The sequence below is a fragment of the Drosophila nasuta genome, chromosome 2L, assembly GCF_023558535.2.
Source record: "Drosophila nasuta strain 15112-1781.00 chromosome 2L, ASM2355853v1, whole genome shotgun sequence".
Taxonomy (NCBI): domain Eukaryota; kingdom Metazoa; phylum Arthropoda; class Insecta; order Diptera; family Drosophilidae; genus Drosophila; species Drosophila nasuta.
Window position 1 is genome coordinate 15,472,225 of NC_083455.1, and position 16,562 is coordinate 15,488,786.

Below are 16,562 nucleotides of genomic sequence, written 5' to 3' on the forward strand. Positions count from 1 at the left end.
TTTCAATCAAAATAAGTTTCAATTTATGCTACATTATTTTGAATTTATATTCATTATCAATTTGCTTCCCCACTGTCATAATGCACCTGACCTTTTAGTTATTTATTTCTATAGTAAATTGACAATAATTCTTGACCATATTTTCGTTGAACATTCATCTATTCAATACTTAATTCTCTCACAAGTCATTTGCCATCATCATAAAGTTCAATTTCAGCAACATCTTGTTTGAATATAAATAAAATAAGTTTCAAATTAAGCTACATTATTTTTAATCCATATTCATTACTAATTTGCTTTCCACCGTCATAATGAACCTGAAATTTAGTTAACTAGTTACAAAGTTGTCAATATTTTTAGAGCATATTAAATATTTAATTCTCTCTCAAGTCATTTGCCATCAACATAAGTTTCAATTTAAGCTGCATCTTCTATTAAAATATATCTGTAATAAGCTTTTAATATTCTTTTCTTGGTAACTATAAATACCTGTCATTATAGCTTAAAGTTGTATAATAAATCTCAAAATTGTCAATTTTATTGTTTTATTGGTAATAAGAACTGCATTTAGTTTACTACATAAACGGGAATCCCTTTGAAAATCTTAGCAGGCAAAAGCGAAAGCCAAAGCAAAAAAAAAATCTAGCATGAAATTAATGTTGCGTAAGGTATTTCCAAATCATTGATTAAGCAACCAGCATTCAATAACGTTGGCAACGTTTGCAGCGTGTAACGTGTAACGTACAACGTGGCGTATGAGTGCTGCGCGAAAATTTCGCCAGTCAGCCAGTCACAATGACAGCTGCTACAATTGCATGGACGGAGTCAACTCGCCTCGCCTCGTCTCGCCTCGTATCGGATTTAGGCATTTTTGTTGCCCAGTCTGTGTGTGTGTGCGTATGTTTGTGCAGTCGTGTGTTATTTTGTGTAAATTATATTACCAAAAGATGCAAAATTAGCCAAATAATAGGTGCCTAATGTGCTGGAAAGCTGGCAAGCAAATTTAATGGCAAATCCTTTTCCTCGATGAAAACATAAAACGTGGCCACTAAACGAACCAGGCGGCAGCATTACATTAACAAATTGTGGGGGAACGCTTTGCAATTCACTAATCAAACATAACATTGAACTACTGAACATTGAATGGGGCTCATTGTGTGCAGTGGAAAATTCACAAAAATATCGGTAATAGCTACTTATTTTCTTATTGCCTGGCTGGCTAATAGAAATTCTGATCAAATGAATTCAAGATGTATATATTTTTATATTGGATAGAAGGGTATGATATGCCTGCAGGAAATGTATAGAACAGTCAGAAGGAGACCATTTAATAGTATTTATGATTCCTGAAAATTTGGTTGCAAAAATTGTAAAAGATATTTAGAAAACACTTTATTCGGAATACGCCTTCTTACTACGGGTCTTGGTTGCTTTGGCTGACGATCTGGTATATTTTGTCTCTATGGTATATTTTGAGTGTAGTACTATATCAATTATAGTCTTCAATATATTTTAGTATTTTAGTATTACTACTGTATATATGTATATGGTATATTTTGAGTGTAATATTATATCAATATACCAAAACCAGTATTTAGTATTTTTTTGGTATATGAATTTGGTATATTTTAGTATTATGGTCTCTGAAATATATTTTGAGTGTAATATTATATCAATATATAATATATATGACTGACGATCTGGTATATTTTGACTCTATGGTATATTTTGAGTGTAGTACTATATCAATCCTTCAGTATATTTTAGTATTATAGCATCTACAATATATATGTAATTTTATATCAATATACCAAAACCAGTATTTAGTATTTTGGGGTATATTAATTTGGTATATTTTAAAAGAAATACCGCACTCTTTTGCTTTTATTCAAAATTAGAAAAAGGTATTTCGCAGTCAAGCACACTTGACTGTAACTTTCTTAGTTTTTTTTTCTCTTTTATTTAAGATTTCACTTGCTTTGCTGAATGTAACCGGTTTGTTGTTTTCAGTTGCTGCATTGAATGTCGACAAAAGTAAGCGCAACAGCAGCAGCGACTAAAAATTTGTAGTCAGACATAGTCAATAGGACAAATTTATTGGCAATTTTTGGGATTTGCCGACTCTGCTTCAGCATTGATTGTGCGAAATTGCAAATCAAACATGACTAAGGGACACATTCTAACACAGATATATACATATACAACGCACCGATATCTGAGAGAAACTCAGTAAGAAAAATAGAAAACAAGACTGAAAGAGAGAGAGAGAGAGAGAGAGCGGGAGAAAAGTGATGTGCACACATACAAATGGAAAATGTAAATAAGTAACACAAAACGAATAGAGAAAATTGTGCAGATGGAGTGGCGTATTGGAAAACATGCAAAAGAAAAATATTTCACTGCATCTCAACGTAAAGTGTAGAAGCCTTGTTGTTAGGTTGTTGTTGTTGTAGTTGCAACACACTGCTGTTGACTCCCTCAAAGCTGGCTTCTCTTTCTCTTACTGCTTCTGCAACGCTTCCCTTGCCAGTTAAAAGCCTTTTACTCTTATTGCCCAATACAAAACAAAACTGTTTTGTTACAAATATTTATGCATAGTTTATAACATTTGTTGCTTTGCTTGTCTTTTAAGCAAATTAGCATACAGATTTTTGCTTTGTAAGAAAAAAAAAACGCAAAACAGATTGCAAAATTTATGAAAACATGTGGCTGAAAAACTGTTTGTTTATCAACACTTGAAGAGGCTTAAATTTCAAGTAAGCTTTGCAACTACAGAAACATTACAAATTGCATACGAGGGTCAATCGACACATAATAATAATATAAAACCAGCTACTCAACGAAAATAATAATTGGCAAATAAAAATCTCGTTAAAATGATTGAATTAACATGTTGCATATTCGTGCAATTATATTTTCTATGGATTTTTCAATAACGATGACAGTTAATTATTGATCAACCCTTCTGGACCTTACTTAACTGCTGTCGACTGACATTTGCAACATTTGCAACGTAGTGAAGAAAACTTTTAATGGCTCATAATTAACCATCTCTCGCATTATACATTTTAATTGGTGGCATTCAGTGCATAAGCTGCTTTACTGACCACAATTCCTCCAACGAGCCAATAAAGCAAATTAAAATGCAAGCTACACATACTGAAGAGATCAAAAAAAGCATTTTCTTTATCTTTTAAGCCAATTCAAACTACAGAAAACGTGATACATATATATCATCTTTTTTCGACTCTGCAGCATTATTTTGGAGGAGGTTTGCCCAATTTATACTGTAGAAAACATGAAAATATCCTTAAGGCAGAATTATTTGTATAGATATGTATATACATAACTTCGTGAGAGGTTTGCACTTTTAAGCCAATTTTAACTATAGACAAGTAAGAAAGCTACAGTCGAGTGTACTCGACTGTGAGATACCCGCTACCCATTCTAAATAAAAGAAATATATTTTGCGGTATTTTTCTCAAAATATACCGAATATACTGTAAAATACTAAAAATATACCAAATGGTATATTTGGTATATCGATAGTACTGCATTGATAATATACCATAGACGGCACAATATACCAGATTGTCAGCCAAAGCAACTAAGACCCCTAGTAAGTAGGCGTTTTTGCCTATACAAAACTATTTCTTTAATAATATCTGATCGCAATCAAATTTTCAGGAATCATAACTACTATAGTAATTATTGTATATACCAAAATTCTCAACTCTAGCTTTAAAATTACGCTTGTTATTCGATTTTTTTGATTTGCGGGGGCGGAAGTGGGCGTGGCAAAAATTTGAAACAAACTTGATCTGCGTGCAAACATAACAAATGCTGTCGAAAAAAAATTATAGCTCTATCTCTTATAGACTCTGAGATCCAGTGTTTCATACGGACAGACGGACAGACGGACAGACACACAGACACACAGACGGACAGACGGGCATGGCTAGATTGTCTCGGCTGTTGACGCTAATCAAGAATATATATACTTTATAGGGTCGGAGATGGGTCGTTCTATCTGTTACCTACATTTCCTGCCGGCACAAAGTTATAATACCCTTCTCCCCTATTGGTAGCGGGTATAAAAACGGTATACTATTTTTTCGACTCTGAATCAATGCACTATTATTTCTATAGAAAACAAGATTAGTTTTTAAGTTCCACATTTTAACTCTTGATAGGTAATCTTTAACGTTTAAAACAGCCAACCGAAATAATTCGGAAAGTCCCCTAATATTATGTGCTTTTGTTTACTCATTAAGCAGACACACTTAAACACACAAAGCTAACCCGAGGCGCTTAAAAGTATGCTACACTTAACGAAAATCTTGCAGTTTCAAGTTGCCTTGTGCATGCGCATTGAAAGCACTATGCATTTGGTTTTTGTGGACTCTTTTTGTACTTATTTACTTATTCTTTCATTTTTGTTGTATTTTATTATGCTTAATAAAAAAATGTATGCACAAAACGAGAGAGAAAAACATAAATAAAATGCAAAGAAACCCGCCCGCAAGCAGACATAACTAACACTGAAAAGTGAGCAAGAAAACAACAAGAAAAAAAAAACAGAAAGGAGAAGCGGGAAGCGGGAAGAAATAATACCTCGGCAAATGATGGAAGCGTACGTGTGTGTATATGGTAAGTATGTTCAGTCCGTGAGTATGCTATATATATTGTATATATATATATATATATATATATATATATATATGTGAGCTTACATACTTATACTATAAGTAAATATCTTAGTTTGTGTGGCTGAAAACCCTTGTGGCACTTTCGTGCATGTGTGTGTGTGTGTGTGTGTGTGCTTAGCACATGTTTGCTTGTGTGTGTTCACATGTAAATTTGCGCTTGCATTGTTGCATTTGTGTAGATTTTGTTGCCTGCAGCGCAACATTTGGGAATTAAGCTTTAGGTTTATTAAGCGCGCTCTTTTTTTTGGTTTTGCTCGGCAAGAGAATGTTAATTAGCCCATAAAGCATGTGATTTAAATACATTTTAAATCGCAGATTTACAATTTAATATGCTGTAATGAAGTTCGTGGAAGTCGAAGATGCAGAAAGCAGTTCAATAGTTTACAGACTGCTCTGCAATTGACCCATCAAAGTGGGCGAAATGGTTAAGATAAAAGCATGGCGTGTGCATTCATAAAATCGTCAAGTGTATCACAGTTCAAAGAACTGCAACTTATCGTAATCAAAAGCAGAAATCCACAACCCAGGAATCTGTACAATTTAACCTGTATGCTGAATACATTGAATCCTCACACCACACTTTTTCCCCATGTGGCGCCAGCATTCGCATTAAATTTACCACATATTCGTATTCGTATTCGTATTCATATTTACCCAAACACACATTCGTATTCACATTCACATTCGCATTCGCTTGCATTTTGCTGGTAGCGCAATTTCTTATTTTATTTTATTGCATTTGCATTCGACATTCTCTTGTCTGCTGGTGCCATCTCTTTCTTTCCTTTAGCTACTGCTCCTTAACTGTTGCTGTTGCATCATGTTGAAATGTTGCTTCGACAAAATTCCTTTCTCTCTTCTTCTTCGCCTTCTCCTCCTTCTGCTTGTCACTTTCTTTCATTCGTCGCATGTGTTTTGCATTTTCTGTGGTTACATTTACACTCGTGTTTGTGTTCGTGTGTATGTGTGTGTGTCTGAGTATTTGTCAATGGCAGTGTGTGAATTAGTGTGTTTGTGTGTGTGCGCATTAACACATTATTGTTGTTGCTGCTGTTGCTGTTGTTGATGTTTTAACATGCACGCTAAAAACTTAACGAAGCGAAATCTTTTTTTGCTTGTTGCATTTCATTTTTGCATATTATGCCAATTTTTTCCCACTCTTGCTTCTCTTTTTGTCCTCTGTCCTGCTCCCTTTCCCTCTCTCTCTCTCTCTCTCTCTCTTTCTTTCTCTCTCGTTTTCTTTCTGATTGCCCTCTCTTATTTATGCTTAATTCTACTCCACGCGCGTCGCTTTTGTCTTTTATTCGGCATTTCATACATATGTAATTGTAAAATTCGTGTGTGCCACAAAAATGAGGCAAGCGAGTGTGCAGAGAGTGCCAAAAAAGTGCCACGACTAACAAATACTCTGCAAAGCTAAGAAACTTTCAAGTACGACTTGAAGAGTTGATCAAATGTAAAATGTTAATCAAGAACATAATAAAGAACAATTTCAAATATGATTGAAAAACACTTTGACACTTTTTTTTTGTATTTCGAATTATATATCGGCATCAAAGATCTTCATAATTGAAAGGAATCAACTCTCCACAAACAGAGTATTAAGGAAAGCACAACAAGCCAGTGTACAAGTTGCTTAGCAGCTAATATTTGTTGGCTTTGACTGCGAGTCGAGAAGGTAGCTGAAATGTGCTAGCCACAAACTGTTATCCACACGATGTATGCATGCAACATCAACATCAGCAGCAGCAGCAACAGTAGTTGAGGAACAGCAGGAGCACTTTATCGAGCCAATGGTCGACATATCCAGTTAAGGAGCGACTCCAGAAATGGAAATTTTCAAACTAATGTAGACAAGTTTGTTGTTGTCTCTCTGTTGCTTGTAATTCTTTTTTGCTGTTTGCCGCTTGTTTGGCTTGTGGTTGTTGCATGCCTCCCCGCCTTCCTCCCTCTAATAGTTGACGTTCGACCACGCCCAGTACCTCCTCCCCTCGTCTATGGTTCTTTCGCTTCCTGCTGTCAGGGCGTTTTGTTAGTTTCTTGCCTTTATGTGTGGATGCCACTTTTAAGTCTCTGTCTGTCTCTCGCTCTCTCTCTCTCTCTCTCTGTGCCTCCGTGTGTACTTTGATTGCCGGCCTTCCCCGCCATTACCTCACACACAAGTGTCAAACACAAGTGCATGCTAGTTGCAAGCACTACAAGGTGGCAAGCAACCAGCAACCAGGTAAGCCAACCTTCTTTCCCAGGTAGTTCACTTGCCGTTTGCTATTGCGTATTTTGTGCATGTCCAGCTGTGAGCTGTCAGTTATGTTGTTACAGCTTTATGCTTTGTTTTTGGCATTTGCTACTTTTCTATAAATACCCACAATAAAGACGCTAAAGATAATGTGTGTGTGTGGGTGTGTTTGAAGAACTATAGTACAGTCTGAAATTATTGCAATGGAAATCAAAGCAGATTTCTTAAAGACACCCCATCATCATCAAGCTTTGCAACTCTCTGTGAAAATTTAGTTGTAAAATTTCAAAATTGATTTAAGCTGGCTTTGCTTTTCCAAAGTGCACTACACAAAATCTCTCTAATGGAATAGTGCAACATTTTACAAATATTTCTTGTTTGTACTCGTAGTAAAAGAATCCGCTTAGTGTTTTCCCCCCTTTATGGTAGAAGTGCATTGCAAAATGCAAATTCAAATTATTATTGAATTTGAAATTATGAAATTGTACAACGCGTAAATAAGTAATTATAAAGTTGGCACTTTAAATTTGCAAAAAAAAAAAATTAAACCAATGCCAAAAATTGAAATGAAACAAAAACGAAGGTCGTTTTTAATTTCAATTTCACTCAAATATGTATAACATGCTTTTTGTGCGTAATTGAATAAAAAGCATAACATTATTAATAAGCGTCATTGCAGTGAAAATGCAACTCGGAAAATGTCCGCCACATAGTTTTCAATGAACTGGCTTTTGTTTTGACCCTTTGGGCGTTGTTTTTGCAGGTGCATTTAAGGGCGCTGCACTTTGCATCAGCGTAATCTCAATCAATAATAAATTTGCATAAATATTAAATGCCATTTACTTTTCAACGCTTTTCGATTGACTGCAATTTGGGGTTATGCCCTAATGCGATTCAATGCGATGCATTTATGATTTAATGCGATTTCAAAGCGATATTCAAGCATCTACTGACCGCTAGATGACGCCATCAAAACTGTAAAAACAGCAACAAAAAGGACACGAAATTGCAAACATTTACATGCAAACGGCAAACGCGTATGCTTTTATAAAAGCAAGCATAATATTATGTTTTTTTAGTGCTATCTCGCTGCAAAGGTGTAAACTGTGTAGCTTATGTATATGGACAAAGCGCAGCGGGCGATTCTCCCCCCTCTCATCCTCATGTCGCCAGGGTTTTGCTTAATGTCTTCTTTATTATACGAAATTTATCACCGAAACTGAAATTGGCCTGGTTGGCTTGTCGCTGCTCCTCGCTTAGCTAAGGCAAAGCAAAGGACACCAAAGCAAAAGCAAAAGCAAAGCGAAAGAAAAGCTTGCACTTTTTTCTGCAGCAATGTTGGCTACATAAACTTGCTCACACCCACATCCACATGCAGACACACACACACATATGAAAGAGTAAAAACATGGCTTATATCCTTTATGGTGACAAAAGCAAACACACACACAGATAGACAGACAGACAGAAGCGTAGACACTGTAACAGACACACATGCTTCTTCACTCCCTCAAGATTAGCAGAACAATCACTAACACACACACACCCTCACATTTGTATGTACATATCAAATTAATGTGTGGGTTTTGTGCTAATGAACGACGCCTATATATATATGTATATACATCTATATATGTTCATAGTGGATGTATGCTGACGCTGTTTTTGAATTATAGCATAATTTTTGCCACCCGCTTTGGTAGCGACATTTCTTTTTTTTTTTTTTAATGTTTGCTCGTAAATTGTTCCAGCAAATTTATACTATGTACAATATATTCTAGCATAAGGATTAAGTTAAAAAAAAGATACTGAGCGCAAAAAAAAAGTGAAACAAAAACTATGCAAATATTTGTGCATAGCAAACTTTTTTTTCATCAGCTTTCCTTCAGTTTTTGCAGCTCTGATTTTTTCATTTTAGCCACTAAATGTTTTAATAAAATGTATGAAGCTTATAATGGTGCAAGGGTAATGTCCATCGACCATATGAAAGGTACGCTACTCTCTCTCTCACTGGTTGACCAACAGAAAATGTATCAAGAATGAGATACAAAGGTTTTTTAAAAAACGCATCACTGTAGGAAATTTAAATTTGCATTTCATACAAAATAAATATATAATTCAAATAAAATTAAAATGTTAAGCGTGTGAAAGAGCTGTTAAAAGCATTCGATTCGATTTGAAATCTGCAATATTTGCGAGTATTTTTTGCCTTAAACAATTTTTGCTAGTTAAAATTTGTTCATATTTATGTGCTCCTAAAAGCACGCAATTCGAATTAAACAATACTTGATGCACGCACTCACAACTAAAAGTATGTGATACAATCTGCATATGCAAAATACAAAACTCATTGAATACTTTTCGGCGCTAAACTCACCTATTGCTATTTTAAAATTTTTATACCATCCTAAAAGTATGTGTTAAAAAATTTTTGTAAGAAACCCAACTTAATCCAACTGGAGTATGTTTCACCATAGCAAGCAGTTCAAGCCCAAAGCAAGTAGTACACTTGCTCCCCTACATAAGCTCGATGATGGGAAAGTACGTTTATAGCTCAAAAAGCTTTTTTTGCAGCCACTAACCATACAATACATGGTGCGTTCCAAAGTAAACAGGACTTTTTGAATCTAGCGCCCTCTGGTGGCGCCATATTTATGTCAACTGGTGCGTTAGAATCTGCTATCCTTTATCGACTTCCAGTAAAAATTTCATGACATTTCATCTATTGGAAGTGAAGTTATTGCCTTTTAAGTGTCAGTATGTTTTTGTCATCGGTGCGAGAATGAGCTTCGAACAAAAAACCCAACACTAAATTTTGTTTTAAAACTTTTACCGAAACGTTTCAATTGATGAAAAAAGTTTATGGCGATGGTTGCCTATCCCGTAGCAGAGTGCACGAGTGGTTTCAACGTTTTCAAAGTGATCGTGAGGACATAAATGACGATGAACATGTGGGCCAACCAAAATCCGTGATCACCGAAAATTCCATCGAAACTGTGCGTGAATTCATAAAAACTCAGCCGAAATCATCATTGAAATTTATGGAAACATCTCCGAAACATCGATTTATCGCATTTTGACCGAACATTTGGGCTTTCAAAAGGTGTGTGCACGGTTTGTTCCGCAGAAATTGACTGACGTCCAAAAATTGCTCAGAATTAAACATTCGAAGGACCGACTATTTGACCAAAAATCACATTTTAACCATCAACCACTCCCCGTATTCAACTGATATTGCACCGTGCGACTTCTACCTTTTCGGACAAATGCATTTGCCGATGAAAGGAAAGCGTTATGCAGACGTCGAGGCCATTCAAAAGGCTTGCACCGGCATACTGGAGGCCATACCGGGCAACGAGCTAAAACACTCGTTCGACTTGCTTTTGGACCGTGCAAAAAAGCTGTATTAAAGCAGAAGGAGACTATTTTAAATAATATAAATTGATTTTGCCGAAAAAGCTATTTGTTCTGTCTTTTTTGTTAAAAGTCCTGTTTACTTTGGAACGCACCTTGTACATAGATGCTTCAGCCCATACAAATTTTTGTATCATTAAAAACAGTATTATTGCAACCCCAGTCGGGCCGAGCGCTGCGATTCGAACAGCAGAGCCTCTTCGGCTCATTCGAAAATTCGAAGTACTAACGCAGCGCGCAGCGTTGAGTTCTGTCGCAGATCAAATGCGGAGCGATGAGCACGGGTGTATTTCGTTGCGCTCTGCTTTCGTTTCTATGCATGCTTGTATGTATGTATCTATATGCTCGCCTATATCAGTATGTGTATGCATGTGAAGTTTTGCAACGTGCAGATGCCTCGCAAACAAGCAGCTAGCGCACGCCAATTTTGTTTTGCCGTGACGAAAGTCTTGAAGATGAAGATAACAACAATTGCTCGCGGTCTATATGTTTGCAGTTAAATGGCGCCTGCACAAGGACCGCGTTGGCTCTGCTGGTGGTTTGCAAGCCCAACATGTTGTGGGTCTGGGTTTAACTCCCGATCGAGAATGTGTACATGTTTTGTTTTTTTTTTTAATGCGATTTAAATTTTTTCATTCCCTTTCAACTTTACTGACAGAAGGGAAATCTAATCACGCATTTAAATAATAAAATAAAGCAAGCACTATTTAAAACTCAATTAAAAAAAGTTTGAAATTTAAAATGTAGTTTTTTACATTTTAAGATATTAATAACATTTCAGAAAATTAGAGAAAATATAAATAATACAATTGTTATTATTAAAAGTTCAATCTTTTTTTAAAAAATAAAATACATTTTTGTAATTTAGTTTAGTACTCACTGAGTACTATATAAAGAACCTTTACTCTTATTATTTTGTTATTCATAAGTGAAGTCTATAACAAGTAAAAAAAGCTATGAGAGTGGTACCAAATTAATACTCCGCAAAACTACTAAAATATGTAAAAAGTGTTATATTTGGTATATTTATATATATCTAGATCATAAATATACCACAGAGTGCAAAATATATCAGATTGTAGGCATACAAAAGTTTTTCTTTCATAACTTCTACTATTTTTATATATAAATATTATATTCAGTTAGTTGATTCCGATCAGATAGAAAATGTGAAAGTTATCCAAGAAATGCTTTTATATGACATAAGTAAAAACTCCTACTTAATTGCTTTAACTGACATTCTGGTATATTTTCCAGTCTGTAGTATATTTAGGATCTGGATCTATATCAATATACCAAATATAACTGTTGATACATTTTAGTATTTTTGTGGTATAATTATTTGGTATATTTTTAAATAATAATACAGGCTATTTACTTTTATTCAAAATGGGTATTCATAGTCAGGCACACTCGACTGTAGCTTTCTCATAAGTTTTAATTAAAAATTGATAAAAATTTGTCAAAGAAATTTACTTTTTACTCTTTTAGAAGATAAGATAGCCATTAAATTAAATTTAACAAATTTTTAAAAATTTAATTTGTTAAACAAATTTACGAAATCAAATCCTTTTTAATTGAATATTATGTAAAATTTTAAACTTGTCAAAGAAATTGACTTTTCACTTCATTAAAAAATAATCCTTTTTTTAATTTAAAATTCTATACATTTTGGAATATAGTCCTATAAAAATGAAAATTAAAATTAAAATCTTTTAATTGAAAATTATGTAAAATTTGAAATTTGTTTAACAAATTCACTTCTCTTGCTCTAATGACCTTTCTCTCTCTCTCCGTCTCCATCTTCGTCTCTTTCTAGGCTGCGCCTTGAGCGTGGTGCAAACGTTGCTGGGCGCCTACGCAGGCGTCACGCTGCTGGTGCATTCCACTTGGCAGTCGCGTCTCAAGCGCTGGCTGCTTGGGGCCTTGCTGTTGGGATTGCTGGGCGGTGCCTTGTGTGGATTCTCGAGGGAGAACGGAATCATTCCGGTGAACAAGAATCTGTGGTCGCTGTCGTTTGTCTTTGTCACAGTCGCGTTGGCTTTGCTGCTGCTCTCGCTGCTCTACTATGTGATATATGTGCGTCAATGGTGCTCCGGTTATCCATTCACCGAGTGCGGCATGAATGCGATCATCATGTATGTAGGACACACAGTGATGCATCGAATGTTGCCCTGACATTGGCGCATTGGGGCGATGAATACGCATTTCCTGCTGCTGCTCGAGAGCGTGTGGAACACTCTCGTTTGGGTGGGCATCGCTGACTATCTGGACAGTCGACAGTTCTACTACAGTCTCTAATTCTAATTCTCAATGTACCATCGACAAACAATTTGTTCTTAAGTTTTAATTTTAGGTGGTAAACAATTCGAAATGAAATTTCACCAAGAGTTTTTGTGTGTTCCTAAGTCTTGATCTTAGATGCTAAACAATTTGAAATGAAATTCCGTCAAGCGTTTTTGTGTTCTATGTCTTAATATTAGATGACCAACACTCTGTTCTTAAGTTTTAATTTTAGGTGCTAAGCAATTCGAAAGGAAATTTCCCAAAGAACAGTTTTTATGTTCTTAAGTTTTAATCTTAGATGCTAAACAATTTGAAATGCAATTCCGTTAAGAGTTGTTCTGTTCCATGAATTAATATTAAATGCTAAACAATTTGAAAGGAAATTTCCTCAAGAAGAGTTTTTGTGTGTTCCTAAGTCTTGATTTTAGAAGTTCAAAAGCAATTTGAAGTTACTTTGCTATGATCACAGCAAGCTGTGAGAATTTTTGATATGCGTTGTCGCTCAGTCAGTGTAAGCAATTATTACAATTCGAATTTCGGAGAATTTTACATCTCTACTAGAAAAATTTCTTTAAAAAAATCTTTATATATTGTAACGTTTTATAAATTTTAATAAAGTTACAAGTTTGGTTACATTAAACAGCGAGTGGTGAGTACAAACAACTTTAATAGTGGTGTCTATAAAGCGTCCCTTTTTAATCTTAAGTATAATCTAAGCTACAAACTTGCTTGCATATTTAAAGTTTTTTAATACATTTAAATACTTTTCATTCTGATAGTTTTGTTTTTCATTAAAAATGAACAGCGCAGATTTACAAATGTAGTAAACAGATCAAGAATCATTATAGTATATAGTACACATTGGAGTCATGATATAAAAGACAAGCGTGCTTTTAATTTTTCTTAATTTAAATGAAAAAGAAGATAGTAAAAATAGTATTTCTACACTTCTATAAATTGAGGGGTTAACAATTCCTTGATTATATATGTAATTGAATCTTAAGAATTAACTAAGCTGTTTATTTACAATTTTAATATTTTATACTACCATAGCTTTGTTGTTCATTGAACATGAATAGCGTAGATTTGCAAATATAGTAAACATTTAGAACAGGAATCGAATTTGATTAATTAATAATTAATAATAATGAAGATAGATAACAATAAAAAAAACTACAGAATTCTTACGCTTCTTTTGAAAAGATAACTAAAGAATTCCTACACGTCTCTTCAGTTCAGAGGTTTTACATTAAAGTAACAGAAGATAACTATCAATATGAGTAGATCCACTTCTGTCAGTGCTCAGTATGTGCCTCTTTTAGACGGCGATAAAAAGTCGCCTCGTTTCCTGTTAAATTGGGTCTATGATGAACTCGGTATTCAGCTGGAGGATCTCAGCGAGATGAAGACCGGCACCATCTACTGTCAATTGGTGCACAAACTCTTTCCCCAAGTGATGGATCTAAAGAAGGTGATCTTCAATTGCACTCTGCCCGTTGAGATCGATAGAAATTTTTGCCTATTGCATCTTGCATTTGCCAAGCTACGCACCTTTCGGGATGCAGCGCAGCAGGAGTGCATTAAAAGGTTGACCAACAACAAGTTTATGCTCTGGTTTCATAAATTTTACATGCTCAACAAAAAGAACGCGGAAGAACGAATCAGTAGAAAGTCGTATCTTTTATCAAACACGCAAGTGAAACGCAGCAACAGCATCGTGATCCCTTCCAAGCCAGCAGATCAGCAGGGATCACACAAAGTACGTGTGGTGCCGCGTTCACAGAGTCTGGTCAATAGGCCGGAGATGCGCAGACGTAATGCACCTGGTAAGTAAAGATTCAATATTAATAAAATTGCATTCAATTCCTTAACCCTAAATTCCCTTCATATACCAGCAGCATCTTCATTGGCTGCTGAGCCTTGCATGATGGATTTCGTCTCGAGGATTCCAATGCCCCGTTTGACCAATTGGCAAAAAGTCGAGACTGACTCCATGGGAAACATCTATCAGGTGTTGGACGGCACGCTGCAGAGCTCCTTCTCGACACTCGCCTCGTCCATGCCGAAGTTGGATGTCAATCCTGGGCCTCCGGAATTCGACACATCATTGAATGAGGCATCAAAAGAGATCAAATCGATCTTTTTCAATAAATTGCTGACAGCAGAGAAATCCATTTCACAGAAAGAGTCTGCATATAATGATGCTCCAAAGCAGGAAGAGTTGTCAAATCAAAATCATTCTAAGCAGGAATCTTTAAGCAATAGTGCTTTAAAGCTGGAAGTATGCTCAAACAATGATGCTTCTAAGCAGGAGTGTTTAAATAATAATGCTCCAAAACATGAAGAGGTTTCAAATAATGATGGTCCAAAGCGGGAGTCTCCAAACAGTAATAATTCTAAGCAGGAATCTTTAATCAATGATGCTCCAAAACAAGCCTCCTTGAACAATGATCTTTTAAAGCAGGAGACTTCAAACAATGAGGATCCAAAGCGAAAGTCTTCAAAGCACGAGGAGTCTTCAAAGATTGATGCTTTAAAACACGAGGAGTCTTCCAACAAAGATGCTCCAAAGCAAGTGTCCTTAAACAATGATGCTTCAAAGCAGGAGTCCTCAAGCAATGATGCTTTAAATCAGGAAGAAGCTTCAAATAATAGCGTTTTAAAGCAGGAGCCTTCAGAAAAAGCTGCTCGAAAGCAGAAGACTTCAGATAAAGTGTCACCAACGACAGAAGTCGCTGCGATGGTCGATCCCAGGATCAGCAGAGACCACCTGGACAACATTGTCAAAATGCTGCGCTCCTCTGCTGCTGATGATGATGGCCACGATGAGGCCATTTTTGAGCTGAATAAACGGAATAATAAACTTGAGGAGATTGTCAATAAGATAAAGGGCTACGTTGCCGACACATCGCTAAATTCCAATAAGATAGTGTATAAGACCCGCAAGACTTTGTACTTGTATTATAAGAGCAGGCCTGAGCTGGATCACGAATTTTAAGCGCCGCAGCAATTCTTCGTTTATTAAAGTTCTTCTTCTTACTCCTTTTCTGTGAAATTTTGATGTTGTGATCGTTTCTAAAGCTGACAACAACTTAATGTTAATTCGTTACAACCCAAACAAAATAATTAAATTTGATATGATGAAAAATTAAAAAAAAAACGTACAAAAATTTAAATAAACTTGCGTTTTTCTCAAGTTTCAGCTGGGGCCATTTTGATTGTGTGTTACCAACTTCAGTTAGAAAAATGCTGTTTTATATGTTGGCGCTGTTGGCAACCGTCGCTTCAGTTTGCGCTATTTTTTTAGACACGTGTGTCGTGTTTATGGGCGGTGGGAATAAATTATATTTTTTTTGTTGTTCAACTTAAAGAATCGTAATTAATGAACATGTGTGAAACCACGAAAAGCGGTATTATATCGATAAATAGATAAAAATAATGAAATGCCATAATATTCTGCACTTTTAAAATGAGTTATATCACTAACCATACAATACATAGATGCTTCATCCCATACAAATTTTGGTATCATTAAAAACTGAATTATGGCGACAAAACAAAATTGTCGTGCGCTAGCTGCTTGTTTGCGAGGCAACCGCACGTTGCAAAACTTCACATGCATACACATACTGATACAGGCGAGCAGGCCGAAGAGGCTCTGGTGTTCGAATCGCAGCGCACGGCCCGGCTGGGGTCGCCAACAGCTTCAGCAAATATTGTCCCATAATTTTGGGCAAATAGAAAAAAAATCTAAAAAAAGCATTTAAGTAAAAAACAAGTAAGAAAGCTACAGTCGAGTGTACTCGACTGTGAGATACCCGCTACCCATTTTGAATAAAAGAAACATATTTTGCGGTATTTTCTCAAAATATACCGAATATATTGCAAAAATACTAAAAATATACCAAATGGTATAT

General features: G+C 35.6%; 2 protein-coding genes across 5 annotated transcripts; both read left to right on the forward strand.

Moving 5' to 3' along the window:
- Window positions 1-10,211: 10,211 nt before the first annotated feature.
- LOC132786851 (heparan-alpha-glucosaminide N-acetyltransferase-like) lies at window positions 10,212-12,537 on the forward strand. Its single transcript, XM_060793559.1, has 2 exons — window positions 10,212-10,335; window positions 12,179-12,537. Exons 1-2 carry the CDS (start codon window positions 10,212-10,214, stop codon window positions 12,535-12,537), a joined length of 483 nt encoding a protein of 160 aa, XP_060649542.1.
- Window positions 12,538-13,158: 621 nt separating this feature from the next.
- On the forward strand, window positions 13,159-15,684 carry LOC132798375 (probable serine/threonine-protein kinase DDB_G0267686). 4 transcript variants are annotated; one of them, XM_060810200.1, is made up of 3 exons: window positions 13,159-13,294; window positions 13,968-14,471; window positions 14,541-15,684. In XM_060810200.1, the coding sequence occupies exons 2-3, from the start codon at window positions 14,048-14,050 to the stop codon at window positions 15,641-15,643; spliced, it is 1,527 nt and encodes a 508-aa protein (XP_060666183.1). In that variant the 5' UTR covers window positions 13,159-13,294; window positions 13,968-14,047; the 3' UTR covers window positions 15,644-15,684. The 4 variants fall into 4 exon arrangements, with proteins under 4 accessions (XP_060666183.1, XP_060666180.1, XP_060666182.1 ...); XM_060810197.1 differs by having other exon boundaries at window positions 13,165-13,294; window positions 13,880-14,471; XM_060810199.1 differs by having other exon boundaries at window positions 13,165-13,294; window positions 13,880-14,471; window positions 14,544-15,684.
- The last annotated feature ends 878 nt before the right edge of the window (window positions 15,685-16,562 follow it).

Bases quoted from the DNA above. Each gene is read 5' to 3' on its own strand.
- LOC132798375 (XM_060810197.1), top strand. From the start codon at position 13,922: ATGAGTAGATCCACTTCTGTCAGTGCTCAGTATGTGCCTCTTTTAGAC. The intron at 14,472-14,540 runs GTAAGTAAAGAT...TTCATATACCAG, and splicing joins GCGCAGACGTAATGCACCTG to CAGCATCTTCATTGGCTGCT.
- LOC132786851 (XM_060793559.1), top strand. From the start codon at position 10,212: ATGCATTTGCCGATGAAAGGAAAGCGTTATGCAGACGTCGAGGCCATT. The intron at 10,336-12,178 runs GTGCAAAAAAGC...GTCTCTTTCTAG, and splicing joins GTTCGACTTGCTTTTGGACC to GCTGCGCCTTGAGCGTGGTG.